This window comes from Oenanthe melanoleuca, chromosome 6 (assembly GCF_029582105.1).
Source record: "Oenanthe melanoleuca isolate GR-GAL-2019-014 chromosome 6, OMel1.0, whole genome shotgun sequence".
Classification (NCBI taxonomy): domain Eukaryota; kingdom Metazoa; phylum Chordata; class Aves; order Passeriformes; family Muscicapidae; genus Oenanthe; species Oenanthe melanoleuca.
The window spans coordinates 28,999,543-29,020,799 of record NC_079340.1 but is presented as its reverse complement, the minus strand read 5'-3'; the positions used below and the strand labels follow the sequence as shown (position 1 = coordinate 29,020,799).

Sequence of the window (21,257 nt, the reverse complement as noted above, 5' to 3'; positions counted from 1 at the left end):
TTATTCAGCATGGCAGAAAGCAGAAGCTTGTCACATGTCAAGACAAAACCAGCCTATTCCTCACAGTAATGTAATGTTCAAAGCAAACACATCACCCACAATCTACCAACTAAGAATTATTCAGCAAATAATTCTGAAGAGAAGATAGCATTTTCATAAAAAAGTAACAAAACATTTCCTACTTCATAAACAGAAATCAGGGAGAAATTAAATCACCAAATTACCTGCTACAATTTACCAGTGTAAACACAACTGCTTTGATCCTCTTTAGCAAGTACACAACTGGAAACGAGAAGCAGAATGTGGAACTGTCACAGTGGCACAGGCAAAAAGATTTTCTTGCATTTTCTTTTGAAAAGGCAGTCAGAGTATCAAGGCTCATGTTTAATCAGATGTACTGTAGGCTCAGGAAGGAGAAATGAGAGGGAATTACAAATTATTGAAAAAAAAAAAAAATCCACCATATTTCTTGGAATTTCCTCTTTAAAAAAACCCCAATATTGATCTCCTGGATCAGAAGTGACTGGAAGAGTGTCTAATAGAAATAGATGGCACACATCTAGGGTTTTGCATTAAATATACCATAGGTATCCACTGTTGTTCTGTGATTAACAATTGTTTTTTAAACTAGCTCTCATCACTATCTACAAGGAGATGGGCTGTAGCCATCAGGAATACAGGACAGCTATTGCAAATGAGAAATACAGAAACAATTTTCTGAGGCCACATATAACAGCATTGATGGCTTTTTCTTCATCAGCAAGAATTCTGGGCTTGCTTTTCTCAGCTTTCTCCAATGCTACCCAGGGAGTGGCAGAACAGGGAAAAAGGGCACAACACAACACTACAGGAGCCACTTACCCAGGGAGAATCCTTTTCAGCACAGTGTAGTATACAAAGGAGCTAGATTTGACTACAAGCTCCAAATATAATGTTTTGAGCTCAAAATCCTCTAAAAGAAACTAAGGACTAGAAAATTTGTGATGAGACATCCTCAGAGTGAGTGGACTTGGACAGAAAACATGATACAGCAGTAACAGTGAGTTTAAAATATTATTATTACAGAACAACAATGGATATCTATGGTGCACTGAAGGAATGGTGCAGTCCTGTAACCAAAATGGTGCATAGGAAATAAAATGGATTTACTAATGTAATATTCACTAAATCATGGACAGTGATGAGCAAAACCTACAGTGCATACAGGCACTGAGCAGTCGTGGTGGCTTAGTGAATGAAAATCTGAGTCATTTCTGGATTAATGCTCTAACATAGTGCCAGGGGACACTGTGTTGCTGCAGATATCATTATTTCTCTGAAACATTTTGTCATTTATATCCCACGTTACATTCCAGAAGATGACAATTACCCTATTCTAAAGAGGACAGAATCAAAAGGCCAGCTTTCAGCTTGACCCTAGAGGGGTGTAAGAGGGAATAAAATATATCTGGTGCACCTTTGAGCAGAATTCTCTTCAAGCACGGGGGGGAGGAGTTGAGGGGGCATCTCCCCAGTGCCTGCTCCACCAGCTGAACAGAGAGCAGAAACATGAGAAAGGGGAAAGGTTCCACACTCCTCTTCTCACATGCCAGATTGCACATAAGGAGTAGAGGACTAATAATCTGTTTATTTTTGAAAGCAGGAAAGGCAGATTGGGTATTGCATTGATATATGGTCTGCAGCAGTACAAAAGTTCTTCCACCTTCCCCTGTTCAGCTGTGTGTAGATGTATTCCAGTCAGCTTCTGTTTAGAAAGAGACAACAATAAGAAATTAGAGAATACCAATAAAAGGCAAGGAAAAAGCACAAAACCTGCCTTTTGTAAAAACTCATAAAAGTTTTCCTAAGCAGCAGCATGCAACACATGATGTTTGACTTAAATTTCTATTAAATAAATACATTCTGCCTACCTAAAATTCATTTCTAGTTTTGATTTGATGAGTTCATCATGCTTGGTTTCTATTTAGTGCAGTGAAGATTATTCTACTATAACAGAATTTGTATGTGGTAAAATTAATTTCAGAAATATTCGGATGTACATAAGTGTCTCTGGTTTCCAAGAAGAACCCTGTGGCTTTCCCCCATGGCCTAAGTCTCCTGCAGAACACTGGCACCACAATCCCTTCTGGCTCTTCCAGCCCAAAATACTTTGGATCCTCCCCAAGAACATCAGCTCCTCCTGGGAGCTTCATTGTGAAACATTTGGGAAAGATACCTGAGGATGTGGAAGAATGACAGCTGCAGAGTAAGGGAAGGGGTTTTCAGGTGAGGGGGATGGTGATTTATCCCAAAGAGTTGACCTGCAGCCTTAATTAACCATTCACATCTCAGCATCACAAACCAAGGCAGACAACAATAGCATTTACAATGCCTTCAGAAACGACCATCCTGGATAATCCATTTACACATTTTTGCCTAAGTATGATCCCAGGACATGTATTGAAGTTACCATTTCCAACTGGGCGATCTATTTTCCTATGAAGAAAAATCATATAGAATGCAGAAGAGCAAAGAAGTGCCAGCTCTGTGTTAACTATCACAGCATGCAGACAGCTATCATTGCCAGCCAAAAATTGAGCATCAGTTTTCATCAATGAAGTATTTATTAAAATTGTGCACAGAGATGACAAGAGCTGGGACTCAAGCTAATGACACTGTGTAGACTGGTGACCCCCCTTTTCAGAACCTGGATGATAACTTGCTTGGCATTAGGTATTGTGGGCAGCATCATACTTTACTCTCCCTAAAGGCCTGCAATTTTAAGTTTTTAATTTCCTGTAGATCTCAACAGTATGAGAAGGTCTCCCAAGATTATTTTGCTCACTATCTGACCTGCCTGCTGGTTTCCCTATTTTTTGTGGTTTGCAGGGGTGGGATACACAGCCTTGCAAGCTTCATTTTTTTTTTGGTAGAAACTATGTTAATACCTGTGACTGCACTTACAGCATGTAAACACGTGTGCAGTCTCCAAGCAAAATTATGGGACCTCAAAACATGTTGTGTAGTATTTTATTAACACTTTGAAATTTTGTAATTTTCACTCATTTAAATCCCACAGATTTGCCAGGGCGGGTGGATGGGGCTGAAAAATAAAGAAGCTCCCGAAGCGGTTGTGAGCGGGATGGGCCGGGCTGGCTCCATGGCCCCTAATATCGAATAATAATACCAACAACAACGCCTTTAGCCGGGTTCTCTCCTCTCCGCAGCTCCCGCTCAGCTCTGTGCCCGCTCCAGGAACAAAAATAGCGCTGAATTAATTACCGGGCCGGGATCCCAGCCGGGAGGGGGCCCCGGGAGCCCAGCGCTCCGTCACGCCCGGGGGAGCCGCGGCCTGGCCGGCCCTGCCCGCGGGGCGCTCGGCGCTGGCAGCGCTGCCCGCGGAGCGGCGGCGAGGGGACAAGCGAGGCGGCGAACCCTGCCCTCTGCCCTCCCGGCAGCATGGGGAAGGCGGAAGCGACGGAGCCGGCCCGTCAGGCCGGGCGGCGGCGGGGGGGCAGCGCGGCGAGAGGCTGAGGCGGCCGCGGCGGGGCCGGGCGCGCTGACGGCGGCGGGCAGGGCAGCGCGGCACCGAGCCCCCCGCCGGCACCCAGCAAGGGGGAGGCCGCCGGCGGCCTGCGGGGCCCCGCGGCGGAGCGGCCCTGCCCGGGGGATGCCCTGGGGGCGGCGCGGGGCCGGGCCGGCAGCGGCGGCGGCGGCGGGCAGGGCCAGGCCGGGCGCGGGAGGGCGGCGGGGCCGCGGCTGCGGCGGGACCGGCAGCCCCCGGCCATGGAGCCGCAGCTGGGGCTGCCGGGCAGGGGGGGACCCGCGGGCCGCTGAGGGCCACCCGCGGCCAGCAGCGCCAGGGGAAGGAGCAGCCGAGCCCCTGACAGGTGTCTCCGCCGTAAGTGCCCTTACGCAGTCACTCGAGGACTGACGGACTTTGCGTTTGTTGCTGCTGCGATCTCCAGAGATGATGCTGGCGGAGCAAGCCCAGAAGTGGTTCCCAACTCACGTGCAAGTTACGGTCCTTCAAGCCAAAGGTCTGAAGCCAAAAGGTAAAAATGGCAGCAACGATGCCTACACCATCATACAGCTGGGCAGGGAGAAGTACTCAACCTCGGTGGCTGAGAAGACTCTGGATCCCATCTGGAAAGAAGAGGCCTCCTTCGAGCTGCCTGGACTGCTCATGCAGGAGAATCCAGAAAAATACATCCTGTACCTGATTGTCATGCACAGGTCGCTGGTGGGGCTGGACAGGTTTTTGGGACAGGTGGCCATAAGTCTGAATGATGTATTTGAAGACAAGCAAAGGCGGAAAACAGAGTAAGTGATGGTTGGTTTTTTACATTATAATTTGTATTCCTTGGACAGTTGCATTTGGGGAGGGTGGGACATAAGGCATTGTGAACATATGTACTTTGAGATGAAATTAGTACGTTTCTGTCATTGGTTCTGTGTTCAAATCTCTTAACCTATACAGTTATGTCATTGTGGCCTGACCTCTTCCACAGAAGTTTACTGTAATCAAAGTGCTTACTGTGCACAGGGAAGGACTCTCAATAACATTAACTTTTCTGACAAACTCTTGTGTGTACCATGAACTCATTACAGTCTGTTTTTCTATGCATTTTTCTTTATTCTGCACAGGGCCATATCCCCATTCATCTCCTACCTCAGTTTGAACCATGCGTGAGACCCAGATTCCCTGAAACCTGGTGTGGTTCTCTTTAAAATTGTTTTCCTTCAGCTGCTTCAACCACGTGTGTTTAAATATTTTATATTTATGTTTTAGTGGTCAATGAGCTGTGACTTAATGAAGGCTTACCATAACAGCACAGTGCTTTGCTGTCCTGATTAATCCTAGGCCATGATCCCACAGGCTACACTGTACAGCAGGCCTCAGCTGAGAAGACAGAAGAGAAATTTCTGCTTTTGTGGTAGCTTCCATCACTACCTACAGAAGCCTTTGTCAAATAAAACTGTGTTTCCCAGGAAGTTCAGGCACTGGAATGCAAAAAAAGGAATTAAAAAAAAAAAAAAAAAAAGAAAGAAAAAGCATCATAGCAGTTTATTAAGTTGAACTGTGCTTATCTAATTCTCTGAGTTTTTCAACTAAATGAGTAAAGTTGTTGTAGTTCCTAGACAGGACATGGCTGCACAAAGATGTTTGGTACCAGTAATTTATCCTCCATGTGTATGTGTAACTCAGACTGTAGGTGTGAGAGTACTGCAGGCATGCCTATGACTCCATGCTTTGGGTTTGTTATGCTTGTCCCACAGAGGCTGAATCAGAAGAGCATGGAGACCTCCAGGTGAGCTCTGTGTTGGCAGTGAGGTGTGAAGGCTGACAGATCTTTCTGCAGTGGTTAAAAAGTTCCTGTTCCAGGTGCCTTTCCTCCTCTAGTGTCTCTTCAGTAGAGTACAAAGGCTCCTGTGGCCAAATCTCAGCTGTTAAAATTAAAGTCTGGTATCCATAGTGATGGTGGGTCTGTGGTGAGGTGCTGGTGTTTGCATCCAAGCCACTAAAAGACTGGCATTGCTTGTCTTGCACAGTCTCTGACTGTGCTGGGTTGAACCTCCAGCAGCATTGGCAGCTGGAGGTGGAAATCTGTATGGTTAACACCAGGCAGGTCTTCTTGCTTCTGCTGAAACCACCTCAAAAACTGGTGGTGCCTAAATGCATGGCCAAGGTTGAAGAGCACCCAAGACAAGTCAAAGCTCTCTTTGCCCTGGTGTTTGTTTTTGTAAACTGAATTTTTTGCAAAACATTATGTTCACAAACCATATGATATGAAAGAAGTCTGTGCAGAATCTCTTGTGGGTTCACTGTCTGGAGTATTACACTTTTTAATTGCTTACCTTTTTAGGGACAAACCAGTTATCTTGATGGTAAGTGCCTGTAGCCTTAGGGTCTTCATTTCTGTTAACACTTGATTCAAGAAATTTCACTTCTCTTATGTATCTCAAAAATTCTTGAATCATTAGTTGTAATTATCTTGCAAGTCAGTAGTCAACTGCCTTAGTTGCAACACCTAGCAACAAGGGTGAAAAACAAGGTGAATGAATGAGGGAGGAATGCTACTAAAAGTAAAAACTGTGAATCTAGATAGAAATACGTGTTCAGAAAATGGAGTAAAATATCTAAATTATTCCATTATTACTGTGAGTAAAAAAACTTCTTTTCCCTAGAAGAAGAAATATAGACTCCTGCACCAGTTTTAGCAAAAGTAGCACTGGAGTCTTGAAAAATTATTCCAGAAATTTTTAAGTGGGGTAAGTAACACAGTCCTTGTGGTAGTTAAACAAACATTGAGATCTGCAGTATTTTTATAGGAAGTTATGCTCCATAGGTGTTCTTTGTTTGCTCATTTCTTTCTCTGAAGTGTGAGGGAGGAACTCCTGCAATGTGGCTGTGAAGCAGTTCCACCCAGAGCAGCTGAAATCGCCGCCGCTCCCCGGGAGCGCTGCCTGCGAGCTCTGCTGCACAAGATGGGGGCCTGTGGGGAAAGCTTTACAAACAGCCCAAGTCCTTTCTTCAGGAGTTACTTGAGCATTTAAGATTGCAAATCTTATTAAAAGTTGATGGGTGTTAGGCTTCTAGGGCCGAACAGCCGTACTTGTAAAAGTCTTATGTAAGTGTAAAAGTGCGGCTGGGCGGCAAGTGGGATTTTTGGCAGCGCGTTCTCGCTTAATGCTGATTTAAATTCTTATGAGGAAGGAGCCACTGAAAGTCCAGTTTTCCCCTTGGTGTCTTGAGGTGCTTAGAAAGCTCAAAAACGTCCTTTCTGGAATTCACTTTCGAACAAAAGCAACACTGAGTTCCTAAGTTTCCATGTTTTTGGGTTTTCGTGGCTGTGTGCTTTGTGTGCCATGTGAGTGTGTCGTGGCCATCTCCTTTAAGCATTTGTTGGAGATGTGGATTCAAGATTTGTACGTGTGTGTGGGACGAGGGCAAACTTTCAAGAGTAGATTTACGAATGTAATCTCAAACAGAATACTCTTTTTTCCCTTTTTATTAAATCCTTTTTGATAGAAAATATTCCTAGTCCTATGTTGGCAGTAAACTAAGGGTAATATATTTGGACCTGAAGACCTTCTAACTGTGACTATGGTGTGGGAACTGAGACACCCAGCACCTTTCAAAACCAAGTCCAATGTCTTTGTTACCAAAGCACTCTGATGGTTGAAAGCTATATTCATTGTTTCAGAAACACTAATCTGTTTTATTAAGCAATGTTTTTACTTTCAAATATGTTCAACAGGCTTGTGCTGTTATTAAATCCAGAGTTATTTTCTTATGTTGATGTAACCTTAACATTTCTTGCTTTGTTTGGGGATGAATGAGATCCAGTTATTTGATGAAGTGTCTATTGGTAATATTTCTACTTTTTAATATATTTAATAGCTTCCTCTTTCCAACACAGCTGTACATATGGTGCTGTAAGAGACAGACTCAAGAGTCACCAGGGTATTGCAAAAAAGATATTTAATATTCTGCACAATGCTGAACCCTGTCAGCAATTCCCTAGTGCTTTTTTAGTAAGGAGGTATGAGAAGTGAAGGCTACCAGCTGATTCTGAACTCCTAGGAAGACCATGGGGTGTGTGACATTTGGCTTTTAACATATTTTTTTAATTTAATATTTTATAATTTGGAAGAAATAAATTTCAAAAATCATTGCAGACTCAGGAACATTATGTTAGGGAAAAATAATCTCTTTTTTTTCTGTGAAGCTTTTTTTGTTACTTGTCACATCTTAAGACAAATACTCCCTGCAGTAACATTTTCAAGCAGAGGCCTCATGATAGGATTTGTCTTGTGCTCTAAGAAACTTGCTCTGGCTCAGGTCTTAATGAAACAATGTAGTCTATTTACTATAACTTAATAGGGAGAATTTTGTACACAGCATCATATGATGTCCTTTTCCTTTCTGAAACTGATGATTTTTCAAATTCTTAAAAGTAAAAATTTCTGGAACAGTTAGATCCAGCTGTGGCTCAGATGGTCCCTCACTAGATCTCTTCCAGAGACTTCATCCAAAGCATCTGCAGGATCCCAGTTCATTTTCTTTCTGTCTTAGTGCAGAAATGCCCATTGTGCTCTGAAAGTTCGTAAATTTGTGTCTCTGACATCTCTGCTGTAGTTGGAAATGGACAGGGAGTTTTAACTTCTGCTCTTTTTTCCAGAGCTGAAAACTAGGCTCCAGATGCTGAAAAGTTTTACTGAGGTTTTTTTTAACAGTTCAAAAAGCTTTGGAAAAGCTGCTTTAATGGAAGTGTATTTAGCATAAGTTTTCAAATGTTGCATTTCTGACATGGCTTTTATTTTTTGCAATAACATCACGTGGGTTTTTAAACTCATCCTAAGAAGTACATGACAATTTTTTCCATCTGCTCTTGCAAAATAAATATACCTCTTCTACTCTTCCATTTGAAATGTAAATTATGATCAATGAATGTATTGCTTTAAAGCATATATGCTTTTTTGTAATAATTTCAATTCAGTTATAATTCACAGTTGCCTTAATGCTGCTGATAATCTGATTGCATAGCATCAAAACAAATTCTTGGGTTACCATGGATAAAAAAATACTCATTTGCTGACATGTCTTAATTTATTGAAGCATTTTTCAGTTGTTTTTTGCAATGACTGAACTTAGATTTTTTCCTCCTGTGGACTAAATGAACACAGCAATAGAAAAACAAATTGCTGTTTACTTTCCTGATGTTCTTTATTTCCTCAGCTTTTGCTTCATCCTTGTTACTTTCTAATTCCACTTTGTTTATTGTCCATTCCTGGACGGCTCATTTTATTGTATGTTCAGCTGATTTAAGATGTAACACTTGTTTGGAATGCTATAAATTTGAGGAGGCAGGTGATGTAGAGTTATTATTTCTCATGGAAATGTTGGAGGAGACATCTTTTATTTGTGATTTAGTTCCTCTTCTCTCTGGGGTCTGTAATACCTCAACAGCACTCCCCTCCACACACACACAGATTGCAGCACTTGTTAAAAAAAATGCTTGCTTGAGCATAATACAGTGAAGGAAACTTGGCCTTTTCTGAAGATACTTCTTGACTTATATTGATCATAAAAAAAGAGTCAAAACCAGTTTCTCAGCAAGCAAACAAAAAGGACTCATGGTTGACCATGATCAGTATCCCTGTGTTGTGGGCACTGACTTTAGTGCTGCTGAGCTTCCTGGAAGATATGCAAGTGGTGTGACTTTTTCCAAATTAATGTGCATTCTTTCTTGGCAGCCTCTGTCTTGGATACAAACTCCCTCTTCAACTGCCTCTGCTCTGTCCTCTCTCATCTGTAGCAGCACAAGCAAGAGGGAGGCGTCAAATACTTCTGGAATTATGAACAATCAAACCCCTAGTAAATAGTGCTTGTTAATGAGTGGGAACCATTTTAATAATATTTCTACAAAATATAGCACACTATTATTTACTCATTTTTAGTAAATAAAAATTTACTAAATTTTTAAATTTAAATTTAAATTTAAAAATTTAATTTAATTTTTAAAAATTAATTAATTAATTATTTTAAAATTAAAATTAAAATTAAATATGGTTTCAACAAGAAAAATGCATTTTAAGGGATTAAGTTCAATAAGAGTGGAAATGGCGGGGTGTAACAGAAAATTATTGTGGTTAAAGCAAGAGAAAAAACTTGTTCCACTTAAGTCAAAAGTGGGAAGAGTAGTAACTGAGAAATTTGTTAAAGGCACAGAAATAAAGGGCAGCCTAGAGATTCCATATGGATTGTCTTGTAACCACTCATTAAATGTAAAAAAAAAAAAAATAATAAAAAAAAAAGGGGAGAGATGGTTACAGGAGAAAACAAAGTTTTGCTCCTCTGTAGCTTTATGGACTTAGAGTGATATTTTCAAATTATTTAGTAATATTCCCAGCATTTATATTTTGACAACAAATCTATGCACATCCTCTCAACAAGTCATAACTCTGAGTCAAAGTGTCATGTGGATTGAAATGCTTCTCCATTTTCTGTGCACACATACACATGCTCACACACACACTCAAATAACTGGCCTTAATTCTCATACCTTCAGTTAGTTTGTTTCTAACATAGAAGTATTCACCATTAGTCTGTAGCCAAAATAATAAGTAAACTAAGAGCACTTTAATGACTTTGATTCCAATTGATGTTAGCAAACCCCGGAGTGAGGGTGTTGTGACAGCTGTCAGTTCCCATATGTTTTGTGATGTTACAATGTCACTCTCTAGTATTTATTTGAAACTGCTTTGAATATCTCATTTCAGTTGGCTTCTAGAAAGTAGAAGTATTCATCTTTGTGAGTGTCATCACTTACTTTAATAAATAATTTGTTTTCTTCTTAATTTCCCTTCAGCCCCTTGCCTTAATTTTCCTGCTTATTGACTTTTGGGGCAGCTTCTCAGTATGGTGTTGGAATGATTTATCACAAAACGTGCTTCTTCATTTTTCAAAGTGCATACGCTGCTAAATGAAAATGTCAGATAGTTCTGGGCTTTGGATGTTGTTTTTTATCAATTAGCTGTGGCCATTTATGTTAGTGAGCTTTTGTGAAGCAAGTTTCTTCAGTGTATCCAGCTTTACAGGAGTCATCAGCTTGGATTTTGTGACAGCTGATGGATATGATCTATCACTGAGATTCTGATGGTCTTTTATAGGGGTAAGTTTAGAAGTATCTGCCTGTATAGAAAATTCTCATTGATGTGTAGCAGATCATGAAGCTGATTTTTGCCTGTAAAATGAAGGACAGAACCCTTGGCAGATGCTGTGGTGATTATGTGGCTTTTTTGCAGAATTTCTTCAGTAATTTGTGAATTGAAATAAAAAATCTGCAAAATACTTTGGGTTTTTCAGCAAACTAAAACTAGATCAGCTCAACAGATAATTACTGGTAAAGGCAGAGTGGTGTATTTGAGAAGCAGAAAATGGGAAAATTCCTTCAATACTTTCCATCTTTGGCACTGTCCAGAAGACAGAGTCGGGAGATCATCCATCATGCACAGGATGAGTGTCCTGGCTGGGACACTTAATTCCTGTTGAAATTGGTAGATAAGTTACCTAGTGTTTTTGGAGGCTGTCAAAGCATATAATTAAAATGTAATTAAAATTAGGTAGTGCTTTTTCTTACCCATGCTGTCAGCCCATCCTGCTCACTGATACATGGTGAGCAGAACAGGCTGAGTGATGCTTCTTCAGAGGAGAGAGAGGGATTAGACTTGGAAGAGTCACATTCTTTGGCAGATTTGGAGGGCAAGAAGAAAAGGGGAGGAAAAAAAAACAGCTGAAAGATTGGTGGATCACTAGCTATTTAAATGGAATAGACAGGCCAGGGTCTTGTAACATGCTCATCTATAGTAGCTTATTTCAGTTTTCCCCTTCACCCTTCCTGTCTCTTCTCCAAGGTGAAAGGTTCATTATTGGTGAGACTGCACAAGTTAGGAGAGTTTGTTTTTTCCACCCCTAATTGTAGGTGTGGCCAAAATCAATTAATTTTGTCATGGGTAGAAAGTGGCCATGCTGCTTCACGTAGGGGTTTAGCTTTTCAGGGCTGCCTGGTCAGCAGGATTTTTCCTTCTTAGCCTTGCACATTGAGCTTCTCTTTGCACATTCATGCAGAGTGGCAATTTATAGAATAGTTAAAAGCATAAATTAACAGAAACTGTGCAAGACAGGCAAAGCCCATTAGCACACTGAAAAACAGATGAGAGCAGGAAGCAAGGGTTGTTCTGGAAGCCATAGGGAAAAAGGCAAAATTAGAGGTTGTATGGATGACATTGCCCTACAGAACATTTGAAGGTGAGAGCAAGAAGAATGAATGTGATTCCAAAGGCAATAGGGCTTCCTTTGAAGTTGGAAAAATTTGCCAGACTTTGTACAAGGTCTGTTTAAATAAAGACTGTCTGCAAGACTGGATGTAATATTTGGTTATTAAGTAAAAGGGCATCTGCTCTCATAAAAGCCACCCTGTTTTGTTCATGTATGTTATTGGCTATTTTCCTACTTTGCACAGGCTTTCTATAGAATAAGCTCATGGCAGCTTGACAAATGGAGCATTTATTGTGGCTAAAAGTACTGTAAACAAAACCAAAATAGCAAGTTTTATTGGCTTTTATAATGCATTTCAATTTTTTAAATTGGCAGTAGTATAGTGGAATTTGGTGTTTTAGGACCCAAATGTTGTTATCTGAAAACAGTGGACTTCATTTCCCCATTCTTTTTTCTCTCCTGTATAGAGCTGTTTTTTCTATTTGCTGCTCACGCCCATGTGTTGTCGAAACAGATTCTAATAAGAAACATTTACAGACTTAGTTGCTCCTTCACGTGCAGCTCCACATAAATGCATTGCCTGCATTTGTTCTCATCTGTTTAAAAAAGTAATTAGTTGCCTTTGAATTTTGAAGAAAATCATGATTTTAGTCTGCTTCTCATATTGTCCTGTTATGAGCTGAAGCATATGGAACCTTCATTATAAGTAAAACAAGATAAACTCTCCAAGGTAACAAAGAAACCTCCTTGAAATGCCTATGAAAATTAAATATCTGTCTTTCATACAAAGATTTGATCCAGCAATCATTATTCAAATAGAAATTCCACTGAAGACCAGAGGAATTTTGCTGGAGTAAAAGAGTTTATGATTAAATTCTGTTGGAATCAGTAGCAGTGTTGAACCTGGTTCCAGCAGGACTTTCTGTTGTCTTCCTAGGGAACGGAGAGTTTGTTTTCCCAGCTGAACTTACTTTTAATGTCAAGTTCTTCAAGATATACTTTGAAAAGAAATGTAGAAGCTCTGAAGGCATATTATTAGTTGTGGGCTCCTCTTTAGGAAGAGGTAAATGTCAAAATAGTACATGGCATTTGCCCTTAGCAGGTGAGTGCTGGCAATGACACAGCGTTGTTGATTGAGTGATAAGAATGCCAATAATTGAGTTAAATGAATTTTTAAAATAGAAGATGTTCTTCCCCATAGCAAAAGCTTATGAATTTATGTCTTCTTGTTCTAAAACAAGTGTTGAGGATGAATTTAAGGTTTTGATCATTCAGAAGCAGAAACAGAAAAATTCACCAGGTTTGTCAGAGATAGAGAGTATTAATGTTTGAACCCTGTGAGGAGAGGGGGAAAAGTGTTACAGCGTAGGCTGAGCCATTACATTTGAATGTCAGAAAGTGAAGTCCTTTCTGCCTCCTTTGTTTCTTAAAATACTCATAAGCCTGATTTGTGCTGGTGTGTGTGTTTAGTGTGGCTGAGGAGCCATGGGAGGACTTTTTCAGGTCTGGGATGATTTTTGTTTGGGTTTTTTAATCTGCACAGGAGTTGTCTAAGCAAGGCTTTCTCATTATGGTGGTGTACTGTTTATATTTTTTAAGGGAATATGTGATTGTATTTTCTTTTAAAGAAGAGTTTTAATGAAAGTAGGCTATCTTATCTTCAAGTTTCTGCAATATTGTATAGCACAAAGGCAATTGACTTTTGGTTCTGTTTTTGTTTTCTGTAACAGCTCTATAGATGACTTAAAGTGTTTCTGGAATCAGTTACCAAAGAAGTGAAGCAATATTAACTAAAAGGAAAAATGATCCATCTTCTTCAGACACATATTCCTGGTTTTGTATTTCATTTAAAGTATATAAATGAAGTTACCTCACAACAGAAGAAAAGCTTATTTTATAAAGATTTAATTATCCTTCTGTTGGTTTGAGCTTCTAGGTCTACTGATCTGAATATTCTTTATCCTTTTGTCATGTCTTTAGTGTGTCACTTTTGGAAGTATTTTCTCAACTCAAAACATGTAATCTATGCCTGAAAATTTGATCACAGCTGTCACCTTTAAAATATGTTTATGAGATCTGAAAACAAATTGAGGGCTATTGTTCTCCTTTTCTGACCTTTTTTTTATATATTTGGCAGGATTGAATACTGTATCTCTGTTAATAAGCAGTTTAATTTCTTAGTCTCTCCAATTCAAAAGTTACTGGTGGTGATACACTGTTGTATGAGTGCAAGGATTTCTCCTGACACTTCCTTGCAGCTGGTGGATCTAAAATATGCCCTTGTGACCTTCTGAAATACGGAAAGGCTCTTGGTGATGGTTGTGGAGAAGGGATTGTGTGTTGGTCATTCATGTAGGTGAAGCTGTGGAGGGAAGATTGAGCCATAATTCTGCAGATGCTTCCTTGGGACAATGGAGCACAATAGGGAATGGATAAGACACTTGGATAATGATAAAGCTTTTGCTGGACCTGGCAAAGAAGCACACTTGGCTTTTTGAAGCAGATGATCACACCTTTGATCTCTTCTCAAGGAGTGGGGATTTATGTCATGGTTCCAAAGGAAATATTTCTGAAGTTAATCCTGCTGGTGACCTGCAAAAGAGAGGATGCTGTTGGACACCTACGTGCTCACAGTTGTGCTTGTGGAGTTACTGTCAGCATCCAGAGGGGAGGCAATTGCAGAATTGTAATGGTAGCTGACTGTTCAGGGCTCTCAAATATTTCTTAGCCAGCGTTTCTGCAAGTGTCATAAATCTTAACCAGTGCTTCAAAGGAAGGAAAGAGGGGAAAATGTTTGCTAGTGTGTAAACCTGAGCAAAATTCAAAGAGAAAAGGTCAAGTAGTTGCCACATAGAATACATTAATATACATCACTACTAAATAAAGGACACTTGAAAAATATTAAAAAAAAAAGAAAAGAAAATGTATCTGTATTTATAATTAAGTACAAAGTCTCCTTCATAAAAAGATGGAAGCCCTAAATGTTGATGATGTTTGGTCAGCTTCCAGAGTTGATTTTGATACAGGTGAGCACTGTAAAGAGCTTCCTTGCTTAGTTATTAACTTTTCTCTTTGAAAACAAATATAAATGAAGAAGTTTTTCAGTACAGGAGTGGTTGAATCTTTGATATAGGATTTGGGTTTTCACACTTTAAATTGTTCTAGCCAGATGCATTAACCAGCTAACCAGAGTGTAATGATAGTCTTCAGAAAACACAACTTAATTTGCTCTCTTTCTCCTTTAAGGTGGTTTCCCCTAGAATCCAGACAAGGGAAGAGAACTAAAGACAGAGGAGAAATAAATGTCAATATTCAGTTTATGAGGAATAACATGACAGCAAGTATGTTTGATTTGTCAATGAAGGACAAAACCAAATCCCCGTTTGCTAAACTAAAAGACAAAATGAAGGGTCGGAAAAACGATGGGACGTTTTCAGACACATCCTCTGCAATCATCCCAAGCACTCACATACCTGATGCAAATCTAGAGCTGTCTAGTGGTGAAGTGCAAATGAAATCAAAACCAAAAAAACCTTTCCTCTTGGGACCTCAGCGGCTGTCTTCAGCTCACTCCATGTCAGATCTAACAGGAGCGCACGTCTCCTCAGAGAAAATGAAATCCAGCACTGGCTACACCCACCTCTTCAGGCGTCAGCTGGAGTCCTTTGGTTCGGTGGATGAAGGGGGTAAGTATAACTCATGACCATTACAGCTACACCTCACTGCTCTTAGGGCATTCAGAATCTGTTACTTTAGTTTATGAAGCACTTACAAGGCCAAAATGTTAAGAGATATTGCTTTACTATTTTTTACGCTTTCTTTAATTGCTGGTAACTCATAATTGCTGTTTCTGAGCGTAAGAAGTAACTTATGTTGCTCATGATTTATGATAATCTAGCATTTTCTCTTATTATTTCCTCATCTGAGAGTATATTGTATTCCAGAGGGGACTCTAGGCAAAATAGCATCTTGTGAGAAATAAGTCTAATTAAGAAGTCAAAAACTGTCAGCAAATTTTAAACCTGATTTATACAAAGAACTGAAAATACTTTTCATTGCTCAAAGTTATTATACAGCAATATGCTATTGTCTCTTTCTGTAATGGCACACCAGTCATAGCTGTCTTCTCTGCAGAACTTCATTTTCATGCAAGAAACAAAAATTTCCTGTGGTGCCTATCTGTAAACATTTCTGAAACATGAAATCAAGGCCACAGCTGTTAATTTCTTTTTAATAGCTTAGTTGCTCACCAGTGATCTGAACTGAGGCTCGATTGCAAAGCTTCTAGATCTAAGCTAAAATGGGTTTTCTGCATGTCATAAGCTGTAATAGTGTCTCATTGATAATATACTAATGACAGATTGTTTGCAGGGAGTCTAAAATCTCCACACAGAAGGACATTAAGTGTTGATACTTCCAAAATGAGCCAACTTGACAGCACAGTTGATGAAACTTCACTTGAAGCACAAAATGACCCATTTAATGTGAGTGCTTCGTTGCCCCAAAAATTTGCTACACTGCCAAGACAGAAGAATCCATTTGAAGAAGGCCCAGCAACGTGGGATCAAAACATAAGTCTGTTTTCCAAACCTGGCGAGATCAGAAAAGAAATTAAAAAGGAGAAAAAAGAGAAAGTTAGTCTTTTTGAAAGAGTGACTGGGAAAAAAGATAGCAAGAGGTCAGATAAACTTAGCAATGGGGGATCAGAGAGTTCTACTGACTTGAAATCACCGGGTGCATTTGGGGAAGCTCGTCAGGAGAGTTTTGATTATGAGTCGACTAATCCGTTCGTGGCAAACTTCAAGCCTACAAGCATGTTGCCATCTTCAAGGTAGGTTTTTGCTCTTTTCAATCTGATATCTTGAACATGTTATATAAATGGAAATGTGAAATGTTGGGGAACACATCTTTGTGCTTTATACACGTTTGTATCAGTGCTTGTCTGTTTCTAAGTATGTTAAGAACTTTTTACATAATTTGATCGTTTCCTACTTTGTTTTGAAGTGACTTTTTTATTACTAATATGTGCTGTGAAGGTTCATGGGTTCTTGTGTTTGTGGAAGACCTTGTTTGTGCTTCAGAATGGGCTCTACCTGAAGTCTTCTGCTTTAACTGAATGTTCATTGCCAATTTATTACATTGCCCTAAGTCAGGTTCTGAGAGGGAAAGGTTTCAAGTGTAAGGGGTAGAGGAACCTGAATAACTAAGAATGGTGGAAATGGGAGTAGTGAAAAGAAATCCTGTGGATGTCATTATTTGGGAAAGAAAAAAAAAAACCCAGAGTATTTAGGTTGTATATGTTAAAGAATTAAAGAACATTCTGTTTCTAAATGGGAGCACCCACATGAACTCTTATCTCACCTGAATTCATTTGGCTTGCTGCAGCTTTGCTGAGTTCTATGTATTGAAATTGTTGCACAAGGCAGCAGTTTCTGTCTTGAGCAGAATGAATTAAGTTCCAGGGCTGATAAGGAACTTTGATTTAAATAATCCATTTTAATCTTTGTTTGTCTATCAATGCTTTTTCTTGTTTTCCTTAAGAAAAATTGTAACCCACAGTTAGTTTTCTTCCTGGGTTTTGTTTGCTAGTGAGAAAGATAGGCTGTCTCTCTTTATACATGTATAAATATATATATATTTATTTATGTACACTGCCACCCACATATACTGTTCACAATAGATAAATGTTTAAGAAGTTAATTAACTTTCATTCCTTTGCTTTTTTAAAATATGTATAAATGCCAGAAATTAGCAGTCCTTGCTTTTTCAAGGTAATGATTCATTTCTATGTAATGACTTCAATTTGGTAGAAAATGCATTTGAAATTAAAATGCTTCAAACTGGAATCTAAAGGCTGTAAAATCAATCACTATTTTAAATGGAAAACATGGTTCTAAAAATTCACCTTTTCCTGTGTAATTATTTCTTAATTAATGACACAAGAGTAGTTTCTTTTAAAAAAAAAAAAAAAAGTTTTTTGTTATCTTGTTCTCTTAGAACAGAGGGATCTCATTGTGTCTCAGCTCAGTTTTTTTCATGGGTTAGAATCCATGCACTCCTGATTTAAACTTAGAATCATTTTCTTAACAAAACTAATCGTGGATGTGACTTTGGAAACTGCTGTGGAAAAGAATTTGTTGCTAGAAGCTCATCCTACCTCAACAAATTATCTTTTTAGTGCCTTCTTTGAGTCCAATCAGTTCCTACTGTCTTAAATAGCATGTTTATAGACAATCTTAGAATATTTTTTACTTAATGAATTATTTCTCTGGACTAATGTAAGGTTAGATTGTTAGCTTGGTTTGTCAGAAGTTAAACTTCCATTTCAATAAGCTCCTTTAAAGATAAATAATTCAAATAACAGTTAAAATTGCATAGCATTTAAATTTTTGTAAAATGAAACACTGTATTCAGGCAGATGCTAGATATAAGTAGTGAAATCTTTTGAAGTTCTTGAATGCAGCGGAATCTTGATAAATATAAAACTTAATGGTAATCATGATGGACTTTTTTTCTTTGTTTTGTGATTAAAAAGCTCATCACAGTGCCCATTCAGAAGGACTCTAGTCATCTGTTTCTGTCTTTGTATGAGAGTCCTTTTGCTAGATCTTGACTTTTATGTAAACATAAACTTTTGATAAGACAAATAGATATTATTTTATTTTCAAAAAGCCAAAAATAATAAACATTCTGACCTTTTTTTGTGAGACAGCTACTATGGTATAATATCTGGCATGCAATAAGTTTAGTTAGAAGCTCTTGATTTTTATATGTTCCATTATGATGTTCCATGCAAACCTTTTAGACTTAGTTTACATTCAAATGTATCTTATACAATTATTTTCTTTTGAAGTAGAAACTAATACAAAATGTGCATATTTAATAAGTTTACAGTTTAAGTTTACCTTTTATCTGTGGAGGATTTCTCAAATGGAATCCATTTTTAATTTTTTGAACCATTAATGCTGAAGAAAGAATTTTTATGAATATATGGGCACAAAATAAATGAGGCTGGGTAACAAATCCAGTATGCAGGAGGCATAGACTGGAAATTTAGGCTTTGGGTTGTTTCTTGTTTACTCAACATGCTGTAAAGTTCTTTTGGATGAATCCCATTTCTGCTAGTAAACCAGTATATTTTTTATTAAGGTGTGTCCAAAATCAGTGTTCTTTGTGGATCAGGTGTTTTGCTGGTGGATCTCCCACTTAACCCCACTTAGCTAAGCCTTGGTTTGGGTGATGGAACATCCTGAGCTGGATTCCTGTCTGATGCAATCCTGCTGGGGGATGTATTCCAGGAGCACATTGTAGCCATAAAACATCCAGTCTGTGGGACCAGCCTGGACACAGAGCAGAGTGGAAGGGAAAAAACCCAACCCATAGCAGCCCTCTTTCCCAGCCCTCAAAAAAATCAACCAAACCCAGCTCCTTCATGTTTGTAGTGGGAATGTCACGTTCTCAGGGCAGAGGAAGCCACATCTGTAACCTTAGTGGGAGGCTTTTCAGTGACTTTGGTGAACTTTGGGTCGGGCTTGAGTCCATCCTAATTAATTGTGGTTGGTAATGTTGACTGAGCAGTAACAATGTGGAGAACAGCAGCTCATAGCATCAGCTGGGTGAGCTGCTGAGTCCTTGAGTGCTTAGCTGGCTGTCTGCATGCTCTGTCACTAATTACTCTTACTGACTAATTAAATGAATGAAAATAAGTACATCTTCCACGTGTTGCTCAGCTGCTGATCCAAAAATTATAGAAGTGATTCAGCAACACTTGTAGGATTTTTTTTTTTCCAAAAGCAAGTATGCCAGGATTATTTGAAAATTATTATTTATTTTATAGCTATTATTTATGTTTCAGGAAGGTTTTAGAAGTATTTTGGAAAAGCAAAACAAAACCAATTTGGTTTGCGTATCATATTTATAGACAGGAAATCACAAAATGTGGACCCCTAATTTCTGTTAATCTCTGATCTGGCAGACTTGTTCCCTGGCTTTGGCTAAATCTGTAAAATAGGGATGATACTTTATCTCCTGCAAATGCTGAGTGGATAAATGAGTATTTTAAAAATGTTTTTATAAATATGATTTCAGTGTTACATAAGTGTTAAGATTGGGGGTTCCATTTTCTCTTGCAGGCATAGTGGTGATATGTAAGCTGATTCCATGACAATTTAAAAATGCAGGAGTCTCATAGTGAAACAAAAAATGCTAGTTTTGCAAACACTATAAAATCTGTTAGTTCCAGAGGTTTTGCATCATACAGCCAATGAAAAATTTTTAAGAAAGCAATGTCTAGTGCTCTTAGCCAGTATTTACCAATAATACTTCTGATTTTGTACTTTTCAATGCTCTGTTTTGAAACTTTTACCTAACATTGCCTTAAATTGCACTCATTCATACAATTACTGCTATTGTCATGGCTCTCAGGAGGTTAATTTGCAGTCAGAAGCCACGTGGCTTTTGTGTTGAACACAGTTAAAGAAACTGAGGGTGCTCCTGGAAAACAAAGATAGTTTTGTGCCATAACCAAAGCTTCATTTTTCTGAAATTGTTTTTGTTTAGGAAAATACATGACACTACACTACAGGCTAATAAACTGATGTGAAAATTTCTCAATTTACACCACTTGACAAGTGCTAAAAGAAAAGCATCTTTAATTTTAATGTGTTATTAGGACCTTTTTAGAGAGATTGTACAAGTTATTAACAAGGTCCTCTGAGACAGGAGACGGGTAATTAACAAGACCTACAGAAAGGGAATTTAGGTAATTAACAAGATCTTAGGCACTGGACACGGGGAGACAAATAGTCCAATATTTAAAGCTGACAGGTTGTTACTAGTCAGATCAAATTCCAGATCCAGGAAACTGGATTGGTAAATAATACTAAATATTATATATATATATATATATATATATATATATATACAGGAATAATGTCTGTGTCTGTGTATACACACACATATGTATACATGAATAGAGAGAGGCATTTAAAAACCCTTCTAAAGTAGCATTTCCTTGACCTAACTATTGTTATATTTCAGAGAAAAGAAGATATAGCTTGTGTCTACATAGAGATTACACTTTATCTCAAGTTTTGGCCATAAGTATGTTACATTCTAAGCATCGTGGGAGATGGAACAGTGGAGTATAAAGAAACTTGTGTCTTATGGGGATTCCCTGTAACAATTATGAATAATGCTCATATTTATAATAGTAGTCACTGGTGAATTGGAGCATAAATTATTAAAATATTACTTTAATTTTTTTTCTGTATTCTCTTACTGCTTCAGCAGTTTTTCAAATTTCCAACTCAAAACAGCACAAACCAAATCCTTCAACTCTTTTGCATCTTTCTGCTTGTAATTTCTTAATGTGGTGATTTTCTTCAGCCTCTCTCCCACTTTCATCACATGTGGCTGTTAGACCTGCCTGTCTCCTCAATGTCACAAATCAGAGACTGCAGTTTTGTTTTTCATAATGGAAGCAATGTTTGAA

The 21,257-nt window shown here is 38.8% G+C and overlaps 1 protein-coding gene across 1 annotated transcript in view; it reads left to right on the top strand.

The window, feature by feature from the left end:
* The first annotated feature begins 3,670 nt into the window (after nucleotides 1-3,670).
* RAB11FIP2 (RAB11 family interacting protein 2) overlaps nucleotides 3,671-21,257 on the top strand; it is a 32,260-nt gene continuing 14,673 nt past the window's right edge. Inside the window, exons 1-3 of the mRNA XM_056494364.1 lie at nucleotides 3,671-4,302; nucleotides 15,011-15,450; nucleotides 16,136-16,595. Coding sequence (XP_056350339.1) covers nucleotides 3,950-4,302; nucleotides 15,011-15,450; nucleotides 16,136-16,595 — 1,253 coding nt within the window. The 5' untranslated portion in view covers nucleotides 3,671-3,949. The remainder of the gene's footprint in view (nucleotides 4,303-15,010; nucleotides 15,451-16,135; nucleotides 16,596-21,257) is intronic.